This window comes from Macrotis lagotis, chromosome 2, assembly GCF_037893015.1.
Source record: "Macrotis lagotis isolate mMagLag1 chromosome 2, bilby.v1.9.chrom.fasta, whole genome shotgun sequence".
Lineage (NCBI taxonomy): Eukaryota > Metazoa > Chordata > Mammalia > Peramelemorphia > Peramelidae > Macrotis > Macrotis lagotis.
The window spans coordinates 189,317,554-189,333,462 of record NC_133659.1 but is presented as its reverse complement, the minus strand read 5'-3'; the positions used below and the strand labels follow the sequence as shown (position 1 = coordinate 189,333,462).

The following is a 15,909-nucleotide window of genomic DNA, read 5'->3' as shown; positions in this document are numbered from 1 at the left end:
GCCATTTTATTTGTGATGATGGGAAAAATGGAAATAATTAGTGTACACATCTCTTGGAAATTGGTTTAATCAATAATACTATGTGAACATAATGGATTTGTTATAGTTTATCATAAAAGATAAATATGAAGAAAAAATATGAAAAAGACTAGAGAAAGTGACACAGAACCAGAACAAAATTAGATAAAACTAAATCTTAGATAAGAGAGCTTCAGGTGGAGAGGATGGGGACAAAAGTAAATATAGTGCTTATTGGCTGTTAATTTTTTCTTTTATTAAAATGCACAATATATTAAGTACGTGGTTTTATGATGACCTCATTCCTTATTTTACAGTTTTTTATTCAGTTTATGATTTTTAAAAAAATTTAAATAACAGTTGAATATGAGCAAAAGCAACTTGGCAGGGTTCCAGGCCTTTAAACACAAGTGGGACACCATTAGATTTACATAAAAAAGAGAGATAAAAAAGGAGATAAAGAACAAGGATATCCAAAAATATTTATGGCAAGATTTGTTGCTATAAAATATAAAAGATTCATTTGTGCAATTTGGTACAAAATGGATGTCCATTAATTGGAAAATGGATGAATAATTAATAATGTTGTGGATTATTGCACACTAAGGACTTATTAAAGAGATGGATTCAAAGAAACCTAGGGAGATTGCTATGATCTAATGCAGTGAAGTGAGCAGAACCAGAACAACATCTAATGTAACTGACACTTTGTAAAGAAAAGCAGATCTAAAAGACAAGAATTCTGGTCAAAGCAATTACCCACCCATGACTCCGGAAGACTGATGAATGGAGTACAGTCCCCAGTAACTGGGTATGTAGTGTGCAACCAGAGAGATAGGAGAATGGAGTAGATAGAGACATTTTCAGACACAATTAATATGTGAACCTAATTTGCTTGAATATGATTATTTGTTATATACAAGGTCTATTTGTTGTTTTTAAAAGAATAGGAGAAAAATGGGACTATTAAAAGTGATGCCAAAAATAAGGAAGAAAGGAAGGTCTTTGAAGCATTTTTTAAATGCACCAAAGAAAACTGGAGATTCAGGAGTAAAGATGGCAGTTATGAAACTAAAATGTTGAACTGTGTACATATATAAATACTTATATATGTTTTTTTTTAAAAATGCAAGTTGTAATAGATTTATGATTCTAAATGTAACCCTCCTTTTCTATTCTTCATATATGGAAATATTCAAGTTCCTTGATGTTTGTCAAGTTCAGAAAATTATTCAAACCCTCACCCATACCCACACCTACAATTTAAGGGACTATGAATTTGAAAGGTATCACAGGCCCTTTGTCTTGATCTAAGGAAGCAGAACAGGAAGCTATATGTAAAGGTAGAAGTGAAACAGGACAAGATGGGATAGCTTAAGCAGTGAAATCTGATGACTTAGAATGTTAGAATCATGTAGGTCGGTACGGGATCAAAGTAAAAGGAGAAGAGACAGCATAGTAAGGTTGTTGGATGAGCTAGGAAAAGGGAATTAAAAGGTAAGGGAAAGCAAGACCTCGAGACAAAGAAATAGGAAAAGGGAGAGGGAACAAATAGCCCTGGTTATGGACTGGTCCTCCTTATGGTCACACTGGCTCTCCTCCAGGCCATTGTGATGTAGACACAAGGTAAAGGAAGCTAAGAGGATAATGACCTTGCAATGGTGCCAGAAAATTCATTGAGGCAAGAGTCAGTCAACCAGGCAAAAGGCAGATCAAATTGAATTGTTGTTCATAAACACGCAACTAAAAAAATTAGGGGAAAGAAAAAATTAAAAATCCCCAATTAAATACCAAATTAGACCACCTCATACCTCTCAGATTGGCCAGTATGACCAGGAAGGATAATGATCATTGTTGGAAGGAATGTGGGAAATCTGGGACACTATTACACTGTTGGTGGAGCTGTGAACTCATCCAATCCTTCTGGAAAGCTATTTGGAACTATGCCCAAAGGGCAACAAAAATGCGCATACCCTTTGACCCAGCAATACCACTACTGGGTCTATACCCTGAAGAGATGAGGAAAAAGGGTAAAAACATTACTTGTACAAAAATATTTATAGCAGCCCTGTTTGTGGTGGCAAAGAATTGGAAATCCAGCAAATGTCTTTCAATTGGGGAATGGTTTAGCAAACTGTGGTATATGTATGTCATGGAACACTATTGTTCTATTAGAAACCAGGAGGGACGGGATTTCAGGGAAACCTGGAGGGATTTGCATGAACTGATGCTGAGTGAGATGAGCAGAACCAGAAAAACACTGTACATCCTAACAGCAACATGGGAGTGATGTTCAACCTTGAAGAACTTGCTCATTCCATCAGTGCAACAATCGGGAACAATTTTGGGCTGTCTGCAAAGGAGAGTATCATCTGTATCCAGATAAGGAGCTGTGGAGTTTGAACAAAGTGCAAGGACTATTCCCTTTAATTTAGGGAAAAAAACAGATATCTTATTGTCTGATTTTGTTACCTCTTAGACTTCTCTTCTCTTTAAGGATATGATTTCTCTCTCATCACACCCAGTTTGGATCAAGGTACAACATGGAAACAAAGTAAAGACTGACAGAGTGCTTTCTGTAAGGGGGTGGGGGGAGGGAAGCAAAATTGGGGGAAAATTGTAAAACTCAAATAATATCTTTAATAAAAATAAATTAAAAAAAAATACCAAATTAGAAATTCTAAAAAAGAAATCAATAAAATCAAAAGCAAAAAAACTATTGAATAAAACCAAAAGTTGGTTTTGTGAAAAACACAATAAAATTGATAAACATCTGATCAATTTGATTTAAAAAAAGAAAACCAAATTGCTAGCATCATAAATGAAAAATATAAATCATAAATGAACTCACCACCAATGAGGAGGAAATTAAAGTAATAATTCAAAATTATTTTGCCCAACTCTATGCCAATAAATTTGATAATCTAAATGAAATGGATGAATATTTACAAAAATATACGTTGCCTAGGCTAAATGAAGAGGAGATTAAATACCTAAAGAACCCTATCTCAGAAAAAAGAAATTCAACAAGCCATCATTGAACTCCCTAGAGATACTGACATTCTAGGGAAATATGTGGACTGAAATCACCAATGAAGTGGCACCTGAAAGTTGCCCATTCCACTGAAGTTCTGAAATCTTTTGTTTCATCATGTAAATAATTTCCAAGTCTCGTTTTATAATAAATGGATATCTTGCGTCTCTAAAATCCAATTTCTCTGCATCGATATGAACATTTCCAAATAAAAAAAATGTATAAATGAATTGTTGTGCACTCATTCCCACTGACTTCCCACATCATCCTCTGGAAGTTGCAAGTTACACTTCTTTTGTTTTCAGCTACAGGCTACCTGTTCAGAGCATGGTCACTGATGGATAGGAATTAGAATTTAGATTGTAGAAAAAGGCATGGTCTCCATTCTTCAGGTCAGTCAATTCTGACTCCACTTCCACCAAAAGACAATCTCCTGAATAAGTGTTTTCATGGGGTGGGCCCAGGAGAGACAAATGGATACCATCTGGTAGTTAACTGAGAATTCTGGGACTCCAAAGCCCAGTCCTGCCCAAAGTGATCCAGGGTGTGCCCTTGGAGGGGGAGCTACAGTGGCTGGTGGTGGTACTACACAGGATGAAGTCAGGACAAGAAGTAAACTTCTTCCAACTCTCCAGCCATGGGAGATCTGTGTTGAGTACTGAGCTAGGTGGTGAAGTTGTTACAAAATTTAGGTAAGACCCGACCATGTCCTAACTAATCCCCAACTTGAACACTGGACACCAACAAGACACAGACATCAAACAAATGGAGGACAGGATCACACTGCCTTTTATTTGCTTCTTTCAGAATACTGTACAAAGAGGGAATAAAAATTCTATTCACACTGTCTTAGAAAGGTTTTGAGTTGAAAGTTCCCTATAATCCCATGGGATGGGGGTTGTGAGGGAGGGGGAACAAGAGGCAGAGAACAAGGCATCGTGACCACCCCTCTTCCCTCACCCTTTGGGGAGGGACCAGAGGTGTCTCAGAATACCCAGGAGGTTGTGCACAAGTACACATGTGCACATATGGACAGAAACATAGGCTCTCGCTTTCACTTCCTTTTTTCCAATGTAAAATTCCTCCATTTTTTCCTGAGTCCCATCTCTTTCCTCCTCTCAGTGGCAGAGCTACCAGGAAGAGAAGCTCTGGGGCAGTAAGCAACACTAACAATCTGCCCATTCATCCTTGCACACTACTGGATGTCCCAAAGGACCTTGGTCTCCAGCTGAGTGGGGTAAGGAGGTAGGTGTAAAAAGGTAGGCTCACTGAGAGAAAGATGCTCTTCTACTACCCAACCAGAAACTATACCATCTGCCTCTCTCCTTATACCACTTAATTTTCAAAGGCAGTAGCTGTATTTCAAAGGAAATTAGTGCAGAATGGCCTCTCTGGGCTCCCTACCCTCCATGGCCCTCATCAGGTGACACCAGTCCTCTGAAGACTCATATATCCCTCTGCCCCAATGACCTACTAATACAAGTGATGGGTTTGACCTTGTCCTTTCACCTTGCTACCACATGATCAGCAGATGAGTTCTCTGTGCCCTCTCCCCTCCAACCTGGCTCAAGAACCAAGAAAAAGGAGCCTTCATTTGCAACTCTCCATTCTGTTTTTTGCTCTTCTCCAATACCATAAGTTTACTTAGTCCCTCCCTAGGCTAAGCCAGAGCCTTGGGTTCTTTCCACTTTGGGGAATAAGCTACCCCTGATTCCTTCCCCACTCACACAGTAACTTCTCCACTCCCAAGTGTCTAAACACCTTTTCCTTGATCTTTTGTGTACCTAATGGCCTTGACTTGGTGAATAGACAGGCATTTTGCTGCCCTGAAAGGTAGAATTGCATGCACAGACACATACATGTTTCTCTCTCTCTCTCTCTCTCTCTCTCTCTCTCTCTCTCTCTCTCTCACACACACACACACACACACACACACACTCTCTCTCTCTCTCTCTCTCTCTCTCTCTCTCTCTCTCTCTGAGTGTCAACCAAGAGCATTAAAGTGAAATATAATCTAGAGGCTGTACCATTCCCTCTGTCCCCTGCCTGGGGGGTGGGCGTGTTAAAGTGCATAGTCCAGAGTTACAGTGGATGCATGGAGTTTCCCAGCATCCTCTGTCTCTCCTTAGCCCAAGTAGTTGGGCCCACTGAAGTACCATACAACCCCTCCCACATTTATTCTCTATCCAATGGGAAAAATCAAAAAGGGGATGAAGCCACTGAGAGGCAAGGGGGGTACAGGGAAGAACCCCCCTCTCAAAGCCCACTAAAGGCTACTCCATTTTGACTACTGGGGCAGGGTAAGGGAAGTAGGGGGAAGGGAGAGCTTTAACTAGGCCCACAGGCTCAACACCAGTCTCTGGGCACCTGCATGAAGCCCCTTCATCTTCATCTCTTCAGATTCCCCTAAGGCAGGGCAAAGAGGGGGCTGGGCACTCAGTACTTATTAATCCCAAAAATCCGGACGCCATGGAGCTGAGGCAGCTTGGGGATCAGTACGCTCATCAGAGACACTGTGTTGAGGATGAAGTGGAGCTGGTCATACTTGGTATAGAAGCTGGTTAGGAAATACCTGATTGGGAAAAAGAATGAGAATTTTAAGTCCCCGAAAGAAAAGGTGAACAAAGGTTGACTGAACTGTTAGTGGGAATAACAGGCAAGACCCCAAAATCCCTGGTGGGGCCCTCAAGGTATACTGTCCCTTCTATACCCTATTTCCTCTTGGCTCACGAATATAACCTCTCACGAATGAGAGGTTAATGATCAAGGCACAGAAAATAAAGAACCCTAAAGCAAAGGTTCTCAATCTTTCAAAAGGGGATCTCTACCTCTTTCCCCCAAGATCTATTACAGAACTTAAATAGAAAGAGGAAAAGGAACTATAGCATGCCAGGTCCTATTCAGAAGAGCTACCCTGGCTACATCTAAGCTAACACTAAACAGCAGTCCCATCCCCTGGGCACTTACAGCACAATTGGTGTGATGGTCAGGAACTTGCGGGAGGCTGTGAACTGTACACCATAGTCCATCTGTTCCCAGTGAGTAAGTAGCCGTGCCTTACCCTGGTCGGGTGTCTCAAAGGGTGTTCCTTTTACTGTATGTAGAAAGATGTACATACCCTGGAGGAAGGGTACTTGTATCAGAGGGAGAGCCTGCATAGAGGAGTTAATGACTCCCCCCACACATACACCACCCCATGGAGAGAAGACCATAGAATTAGTCCTTCTGCCAGTGCTAGGCAGAGGGCTATAGGCCAAGGGCAAAGACTATGTAACCAGGAGATTGGCAAGAGAGAGAAGACAGACCGAAGAGGATGTCTGGGTAAGAGGGCAGGGGAGTGGAGTCAAGATTCCAAGAAGAGAGGGAAACAGCATGAGAACAGAATGGGTCTGGTCCTAGCCTCCCTGATATTGGTTAGGGGCAGTCTCCCACAGAGATCAAGAAGAAATGAGTTTCTATCCCTGAACTCTTTCAAAATGGGTAGAGGTCTAAACTCCCCAGTGGATGATACCAGATTAAACCTGGTTCATTGGTTTAAATTGATGAGGGAAGGCCAGGGAAAAATGGAATCAAAAAGGGAGACTAGACACAAATTCTGGCCCACAAAAATGGCTAATAAAAAGTAGTGGGGGGAAAGGGGGCAAACATGGCCAAGAGAAAGGGATGCCTGGGTCATAAACATTCTTCCTAAAGCTCAATTCAGCTTTCAATGGCTTTCTTATTCTGTGTTACCATCTCTATACACTTGTTTTTAATCACAGATCTCTCCTAGGAATCTGTACAGCTGGGGGGGGGGGGGGGTGAGGGGAGGATACTTAGAGATAAGAAGCTGAGGAGAAGACCTCAATGACCATAAGAGCCAAATCAGGGCCCAATCATTGTTTAGCAGTGGGTAAAAAAATATCTGGGATTGTCCCCATGACCACCAACTGCATATCATAGCCAGATCACCCACACAACTGGAATAGTCAGCATACTGGAACCATGCCAGGAGTATAACCAGTATAATCAGGAGCTAAGTAGGACACAGGAAGGATCCTCACCATGTTGTGGATGAGGTTGGTGAGGGTCCAGACGACAGGGACACTGACAAAAGGAATACTGAGCAGCACAACGTGAAGAAGCCCGATGGCCAGCACGTAGGAGAGCCAGATGCCCCGACTGTTCATCACCCTCGTGTTGGGGTTGACCTCGCTGTGTGCTGTGCCCACATTCATCCTGCCGCCCCTGGGACTGCCACTCTGAAACCAGTACAGAGAAGTTGGAGGTAGACATAGGTTCAAACATTTTTCTCTGAGCTCTCCCAGCACAAGACTCAAGTTCTCCTGAGGAGATGTAGGAGGTTGGAATACCCTGTCTTCCACTCTTCAAAGAACCAGATTCTTCCCAAAAAAAGGAGTGGAAAAGGGTCTTCCCTGACTTTACCCAGAGGTTCCCTTCTATTCATCTGGTTAATTTCTAAACCTGAGGAGGGAACAAGAGAGAAATCAGTGTGGACTCAGCTAGCTACTTTATTCTGCAAGGTATAAATACACACTATCCCCCACTCAATATGCCCCCCAACTGGGACAAGTCCTTTGGGAAGTCAAGGAGCTAGAAGCAGCTGTAAATGTCATTCCCAAAGTTTCTGACCTCTCTCCACAGACAGCGGAAGATTCAGGAATAGAAAGCAGCAGGAACCTACAAAGGAAAACCAATTCCCTGTAGTTCCCCCGAGTGGAAATAATCTTTTTTTTTTTCATAAAACCACAGAAGGAAAAGAAATTACCCTTGTCAGAGGGTCAAGGACATTCTAGGAACCCTCCCTCTTCCCCTAATCTCCATCTCAACAATTTTGATGGCAGTACACTAGGACCCCCAACTCCAAGGTTGCCCCTGTATCTCAGGGACAACCTGTGCCTCCTTTCTTCTACTCCCCTATCCCAACTCCTACCCCATGGGATACAGGATCAGAATGAAGAGTGGGAGGATCAGACCTATAGAGGCCAGCAGAAGCACAAGTGTCCCTTGCTAATAACTTCTCTACAAGTCATCCCCTAGTTGATAAATACAGGTTGCTCTCACCACAGAAGGTTAATGGAGAGTAAAGAGACCAGCAAGGAAAAGACTATTTCCAATGAGACCCTGCTCCTGCCTCTCTACCCCATGAGCTGGGAGATTCATATAGGAAGTTGTCCTGGCCAGCCCATCTAGAAGTGCCAATCTTCCTTTAAAGAATTTTCTTGGGGCAGCTAGGTGGCGTAGTGGATAAAGCACCGGCCTTGGAGTCAGGAGTACCTGGGTTCAAATCCAGTCTCAGACACTTAATAATTACCTAGCTGTGTGGCCTTGGGCAAGCCACTTAACCCCATTTGCCTTGCAAAAAACCTAAAAAAAAAAAAAAAAAAAGAAATTTTCTGGATGCCATCAACTCTGAGGCCAAGCCTCAAAGACAGACAACTCTCCATCACCTCCACTGCCAACCTTCCTAATCCAAAGAATAAAAGAAAAGGAACTTCCTATTCAATATCCACCAAACCAACCTTCTTCCTGTTCCAGCCCACATCAGAACAGTTATCCCTCTTCAATACTTCCTCGCTCCTCTGCCCCTTCTTATTCTGGCTTGCCTCTCCTTAAAGAGAGGAGGAGGTAGCATCTTTTCACATCATTTGTCATGTTCACATCCACTTGTGGAAGCCCAACAAGTTCTGCTTCCCAGCCCATTCTGACAGCACAGAAGTCAGAAAAAAATCAAGAATCAATGTATCCAGAAATGGGTAGCCAGCTTACTTTCCAGAGGGACTAAGGGCCAAGGACAAGAGGAAGACCTTTTTTTTAAGTGGGGGGGAGGGGGTTGTTTAAACATGTTTGAAGAAGTATTAAGTATAGGATCAATGAACCATGCAGAGCCACCTCTATGTAAATGAAGTGCCCTTCTCTGAGAACCTCCTAATTTCTGGTCTTGGAGCCTCAGCCCCTCCCTCAGTCTTGCTCAGACTGCCCCATCCTGCATCAGGGACCCAGGAAAGTACTTCTCTTCAGGTTCTACCCTTTGCCAGTTCTTAATCAAGAGTCTTCTTCATTCACTCTGACTCTTCTCCTATCCTTTGGTTCACCTTGTAGAGCCTGTCATTTGTTTTCTGTCTGTTGAAGTCTCCAGGGGGGTTTTCTTGTCTGTAGTTTGGTTATTCTTGTTTCCCTGATGACCCTAGCAGCCCAGTGGAGTAGGAAAGCAGATAGTTATTCCCTCCCCCCCCACCCCGAGAATATTTAGTGATTGCTCAGGAAGGGAGGGGCTGGCAGCATAGCCCATTTGAGACCTTGGGGGTACCTGTAGAGGTCTTTCCTAAAGCAATGGTCTCATATCTCTTGAGGACAAAATGAGACAAATTATCAACCAAAGCACACTGTACATGTGTGAACATGCCCCATTTCTTCATCCAACAGAGCTGATCATCTCTAGGAGTCAGTCTACCTTTACTCACAGTTCCTTCACTAGCAGGAACCAGATATCTTGGGTCCCCAGTCTCTAAATTTTTTAAGACATTTAGGGGAAACCTTCTCCCCACACATGTCATTTTCCCAAGGTTAGGGCTTTAAGATATCAAGAGACCTTCATTTTCCATAACAAACACATACCCACATGGGGTTACAAAGTCCAAGGAAGTCTGGTCCCAGAGTGAAACCTGGATAGGTTAAACTTCCAGGGGGACTAATCACTACAGTCTACTAAACCAGGTAATTAAGCCAAACAAGAATACAAGAAGCCAGAAAACTGTAGGTAGCTCAGTTGTTTGTTTACAAGCCCAGGCATGGGAATAGAAGGGTAGAATAGAGGTAAAGGTGGTTTATTCCCCAGACAAGGTACTTCTGGGGCAACTGATTCATAAGAATCAATATCGAGGAAATCACTAATTCCTGTTACCTTTAGAGTTCTGATTATGAAACAGCCACTCACTTGCCTGGGCATCATTTTAGGACCCTAAGTTTCAAGAAGAATAAAATGAAGCCTCCTCCAGTAATTGGCAAGGAAGGAGCCACCATGTGCTAGTGACAATGAGAAAGTGGAAGGGGACAGAGTCTACTCTAAAATTCTAAAAATGCCATGAGTCCAGGGAGACCACACACACACACCCCTAGAGAATGACTGGAACACTACAGCCCTCGGGGATACTTTGAGATGGGGTCAAGAATCATCCTTGACCTTAAGACTCACATAGTCTATCATCCTCCATCTTTATTTCAGTCTCTGAAGAATTGGTCCTTCTTCCCAATTAAGCTTTCTACATGAACCCTTATTCCCATACCCTTTTTTAAAAATGTTTATTATTTTTCTAGGGAACAATGATTAAAGATTTTTTTTTATTTTATTTTATTTTTTTAGGTTTTTGCAAGGCAAATGGGGTTAAGTGGCTTGCCCAAGGCCACACAGCTAGGTAATTATTAAGTGTCTGAGACTGGATTTGAACCCAGGTACTACTCCTGACTCCAAGGCCGGTGCTTTATCCACTACGCCACCTAGCAGCACCTCCATACCCTTTTTTACCTCTCCTTGTTCTCTCTAATTTTCCACCTCTCCCTACAAAACACATCCAAGTTTCTGGAATCCTTAAAAAAAATTTGACACTCACATGATCCCATGTTTCTGCCAGCTATAGTCTTAAGACTCTTCTCAACTAAACTTGAAAAAAGCCATCTACATTCAATGTCTTCACTGGGTCTCCTCTCTCAACCTCTTCAAAACAAACCCTCAGCAATTTAGTTTCTGACATCATCATTCAACTGAACCTGTTCTCTTCAAAGTTGCCAAGGATTTCTAATAACCACATCTAATAACCTCTTCTCAACCTTAGTCCTTCTGGATGTCTCTTGCCACACTTGATACTGTTGATCACCACCTCCATTGGATATTTTCTTCATCTCAAGGCTGCCCGACCACTTCTCAGTATCCTTTGTTGGTTCTTCATCTAGGGCACACTCACTAACTGAGTATACTGAGAGGCTCAAACCTGAGCTCTCTTCTCTTCTCCTATACTCTATGACTTGATGATCTCATCATTCTCATGAATTCAATTATTACTTCTTTGCAGATGACTTCTAGATCCTTGTATCCAGTTCTAGTCTCTCTTCTGAGTCCTGGTTCTGAATCTTTGTTGTTGTTGTTGGCAAGCAATGGGGTTAAGTGACTTGCCCAAGGTCACACAACTAGGTTAATATTGGGTGCTGAATTTGAACTCAGGTCCTCCTGACTCCAGGGCCATGCTCTATCTACTTCGCCACCTAGCTGCCCCAGGTTCTGAATCTTAATTTACCGTATCTAAAATACAACTCACCATGTTTCTCTCCTCAAGCACTTTTTTGAACTCTCCTATTCTACCTTTGGCACTATCATCCTCTGGGAACCCCAATTCACAACCTCAGTGTCATTTTTAACTCATTCTCACTCCCCCGACATGTACAATCAGTTAGTAAATTTTGTCATGTCTCTCACACATGCATTCTCTTCTCTCTACTCACAAAGCTGTCACTTTAATTCCCTTATCACCTCTCACCACCCACCTGTATGATTACAATAGTATCCTAAACATTGTTTCAAGAGCAGAGTTCAATTCATCTATTCTTCACATATAGCTTCCAAAATGATTTTTCTAAAGAACAAAACTATCAACCCTTTCTTCACTCCCCCTATTGCCTCCAGGTTCAAATGCAAACTCAGTATGGCACAGAGTTCTTTATAACCTGGTCTCTTGCCTTCTTTCCTATTTTCCCTCCCTCCACATACTCTACATTTAACCATATCACTGTTCCTCACCCAAGAACCACCATCTCCCCCTCTGTGCAACCTGTACCAGCTGCTTCCCCATGTCTGGGAGGTTCCTCCTCTGTCTGCCTCTCAGAATGCAGAGCTTCCTGCAAGACAGTTCAAGCCACCTCTGCAGGAAGCCTTTCCCAGTCCCCTCAGCTGCTAGCAACTTCCCCTTGATGGGATCTTCCATCTACTTTGTCCCCCTATTGGAACATGTTGTCTTCCTCACTCTTTCTAGACAACGCTAGTCTTTGCTTTTTCCTTATCTCTCCAGTGCTTCACATAGTCCCTGACACAGTCCCTGACACATAAAAAGCACCTGTTAACTGATTAACTGCAAGGAGAGGAAGAGGAGAGAATGCTAGCAATGGCTCCCATTCCAGCTGTTTCTCAATTTCCAGTTTAATCTAGGTTGGGTAATTCAATGAAATTCTCCAATACAATAAGCAGAAACAGAAACCCCCGGAGTCCCATGGGGGAGAACAGATGGACAGACAAGAGAGCCAGGGAGCCCTTACATGCAAATTTGATCTTAAAAGTACTGACAATTCCCATCAATGAAATGACAGTCTAATAATGTTTCCCATTCCTAGAGCCCAATGACTCCTAAAGTCCCCCAGAGCCAGGAGGGTCTCTCTAAGGCTCAGGGTGAAAAGCAGGACTACAGGGACCCTGCAGAGTCCCCACTGGCAGCAGAGGCCAAGAAGTTCTAGAGTCCGTGGCCCCTTCATTTTGGTTTCATAACTTGATCTGTGCCAGACTACAGCCTGAAGCCAAATTGTTAATCAATCCCTTGCCAGACAACCCCTCCCAGAAAATACACCTTTTCCTTGCTGGCCATCTGACTTGATTCCAGAGTGAGATGCCTGCAGTTTGGCAGCCACATAAGAATGCCCCAAACCCCCTGGGCTTCTCTTCCCTATACACAACTTTTCCTTAGACCCCAAGTGGCTGAGAAAGAAGCAGCCTTTAAAACAATTCATCTACTCCTGGTGGGGAAAAAAAAATCAGACCCTTTCTTTGCCTTTAGTTGCTTGACTTCCTGTCAAGTAACTAACTCCCCCCCACTTCAGGTTCACTCTTTCCCCACCTTTCCCCATCTCTTGAGTCCCCTTCTGTGGAGCCCCCTTCTCGACTCACCTCAGAGGCTAGTTCCTCTCAGACTAGAAAACAGCTGCTTCAGTACACAGCTAGAGGTAAGGGGAGGAGTTGGGGCAGAGAGGCAAGGGAAGGAGGAGGAGTTTTCAACTAAAATTGGGGCTTTCGGAGCTAGGACCTGGCCAGCAGGACATAGTTCTATGCTGACCACCTCAATTCCCGACCCTCCACTTCCTTCCAAACCCCAAGCCCCTTAGTCAGTCTGTGCTTTCTGATCCCTCACCCTGACCCCAAGGTTGCCAAACATTTAACCCACCAAGAGCCCACTCCCTCCACTTTTTCATAGTATCCTACCTCCCCCCCTCGGTCCCACCGTCTCCATTTACCTCCGCCTCACCCAACGCACACAGACGTCTCTCCACCGTCCAGTTGAGCCTTCTCCGCCACCTCATGCCACCCCCTCGGGGCACCCCGATACCCCAGCTACTGATCCCTCATTCCCAGACCCCCCCCACAAAGGAACCTCTTTCCCATCACCCCTCTCTTCAACCACACGTACACAGGAGCAAACCTCCCCACACCAGCCCAGGCTCCTTCTCTTGGATTCCACTCAAGACACAAGATCACAATCAGCTCTCCCGAGCCTGGCTCCCTCCCCATGGCCCCTCGGAAGCTGGCCCGTTAACCCCTCACCCCTCTTACCCCTCAGACTCTGGGACACCCCCCTCGGCCACAACCTCAGCCCCTCGCATGCCCCCCTCTCCGGACACCCTCTTCTCTGAGCCCCTCTTACACGCGTGCAGACCCTCGGGGCACTCTCTCCCTGCCCCCCCATGCATGCCCACGCCCCTTCCCCGACACCCCCTTACACAAATGCACGCCCCCTCCTCCCACCCCCGTTACTTACGCCGCTCATGCCATGCTGGCCACTGCCCCCCCATGCCCGCACGCCTCTTCCCATCCTTTAATCCCCTCTTACACATGCGCGCGCCCCCTCCCCGACCCCTTCTTTGCACAATCCCCCTGACCCACTTTGCACATGCGCATACCCCTCCTCTGGCCCCCCCTTTGCTCCCCCTCTTGCACATGCGCACACCCCTTCGGCCCCTTTCCTCTGCACCCCCTTTGCCTGACCCCCCCACCCTCTGATCATGCGCACACACACACACAACCTGCCCATCCTCGGGCTGAGGTCCTGTGCCCCCCAGTCCGGACCCCAGGCTGCCCAGCTTCCCCCCAGTCAGCTGCCCCCGGCCCCTCCAGCCCCTCCAGCCCTTGCCCTGCCTCACCTCACTGCCGAGGGCCAGAGGGTCGAGCAGCCCGGGGCGGCGGGCTGGAGGCGGCCGGGGCCGTGTCTTGTTGGAACAGTAGTAACCACCAGCGGCGACAGCGGCGAGAGCGACAGCAGCAACCCCGCTGGCAGAACCTGGCGCGTCACCTGCCCGCGACGCTCGTGACGTCACGGCCGGCGCCGGGCCCGTGGGCCCCTGGGAATCGTAGTTCTCTCCCCGGCTCCTCCACCGAGTCATACCTTGATGGTGCCACTCTCTTCAGCGGCGGGTCTGTCTCCTGGACCACAGGTTCGCTCCCGCCACCGTCGAGATCGTCCTCCCTCGAGATGTGGAACTTAAATAATTACAAGAACAACTAACGCTTACAATTAAAGGCGTTTTCTATTTCCAGTGCATTTTACATGCACTACTTCAATTGATCCTCAGATAATATTCTTTCCATTTTACAGATGAAACCGAGATGTACAGGGGTGAAGTGATTGTACAAGGTCACAAAAGTAATAGACTAGCCAGGGAGAGGGGAGTAGAGTGGAAGAAAGAGTACTGAATTTGGAGTTAATGCCCATGTGACCTTGGGCAAGTCACTTCCTCAGTTTCCTCATGTATAAGATAAACAGTTTAGACTATACATTCCCTAAGATTTGTTACAACTCTAAATTTGATGAAGAACTTGTACACTCTTCATGGCAGACAATTAAGAGTAGTCATCAATTGCATACAGTATTGTGGGAAAAGAATGTCGCTTTTAGCTATTTAAAAAAAAAATCAATCTGGGAGAGGTAGACCCAAAACAGAAACAATTATTATTTCCATTCAGTCTGTGATAATCAGGGCCCAAATTGGGACCCCAAGTGGGGCTTGACCTGGGAGATTGTTGGTCAATCAATGAAAGCTCAAGTGGTTTGGAAAAAAAGAAGAAAGAAAAAAGAGAGAAAGAAAGAAAAAAAGAGAAAGAAAATCTAAGGGAAGAAGATAGTGTTTATCACTGTTATACAACAAAGAAAAGGAATTGAGAAAAGAAGGTACATCTGAGAAGTGGCTAGGTACCCTTTTTGCAGTCCCCTACTTCCACATAACCAGTTACTTCTAAATTTCCATGAGCTAAGAACCTAGGTAACCAAACTTGTTAAAAATATGTGTGAAAAGGAATCAATAGACCCTGGAGTGACAAAAAAGGAGCTTCTGTGAGTCAAGTTCATGAGCTTTCATTTATAGATTTTGTAACAACATTAGGGATACTCAGTAATGTTTGTTCTTCATTTTCAAAGACCACAACATCGGGGAGGAGATGCCATGACAAGCACATGAACTGGATTTGAGTAAGGGGTTGCTGTGCTAAATTACCTGTCTCACTTTCTCCTCCAGAACCATCTGGGTCCAGTGACCAGATAGAAATAAGAATGACTGGAGATGACACTGGATGTGAGGTAACTAGGGTCAAGTAACTTGCCCAAGGATACACAGCAACTAAGTGTCAGAGGCCAGATTCAAACTCCAGTCCTCCTGATTCCTAGACCAGTGCTCTATCCACTGTGCCACTCCCTAATTGCCTCACATCCAGGGCCATCTCCAGTCATCCTGATTCATATCCCTGATGTCATGGTTTTCTTTGAGAATAAAGGACAAACATTATTAGGGATACTCAGAGCTTTTCTTTCCACCTCCCTACCTTTCAACTGTTT

The 15,909-nt window shown here is 44.5% G+C and overlaps 1 protein-coding gene across 3 annotated transcripts; it reads right to left on the bottom strand.

The window, feature by feature from the left end:
* Nucleotides 1-4,898: 4,898 nt before the first annotated feature.
* On the bottom strand, nt 4,899-14,395 carry ORMDL3 (ORMDL sphingolipid biosynthesis regulator 3). Of its 3 annotated transcripts, none has more exons than XM_074224006.1 (4): nt 14,225-14,395; nt 7,096-7,293; nt 6,020-6,171; nt 4,899-5,624 (listed from the first exon to the last, which is right to left on the bottom strand). In XM_074224006.1, the coding sequence occupies exons 2-4, from the start codon at nt 7,267-7,269 to the stop codon at nt 5,489-5,491; spliced, it is 462 nt and encodes a 153-aa protein (XP_074080107.1). In that variant the 5' UTR covers nt 7,270-7,293; nt 14,225-14,395; the 3' UTR covers nt 4,899-5,488. The 3 variants fall into 3 exon arrangements, with proteins under 3 accessions (XP_074080107.1, XP_074080108.1, XP_074080110.1); XM_074224007.1 differs by lacking the exon at nt 14,225-14,395 and adding an exon at nt 12,978-13,061; XM_074224009.1 differs by lacking the exon at nt 14,225-14,395 and adding an exon at nt 7,685-7,707.
* Nucleotides 14,396-15,909: the final 1,514 nt, after the last annotated feature.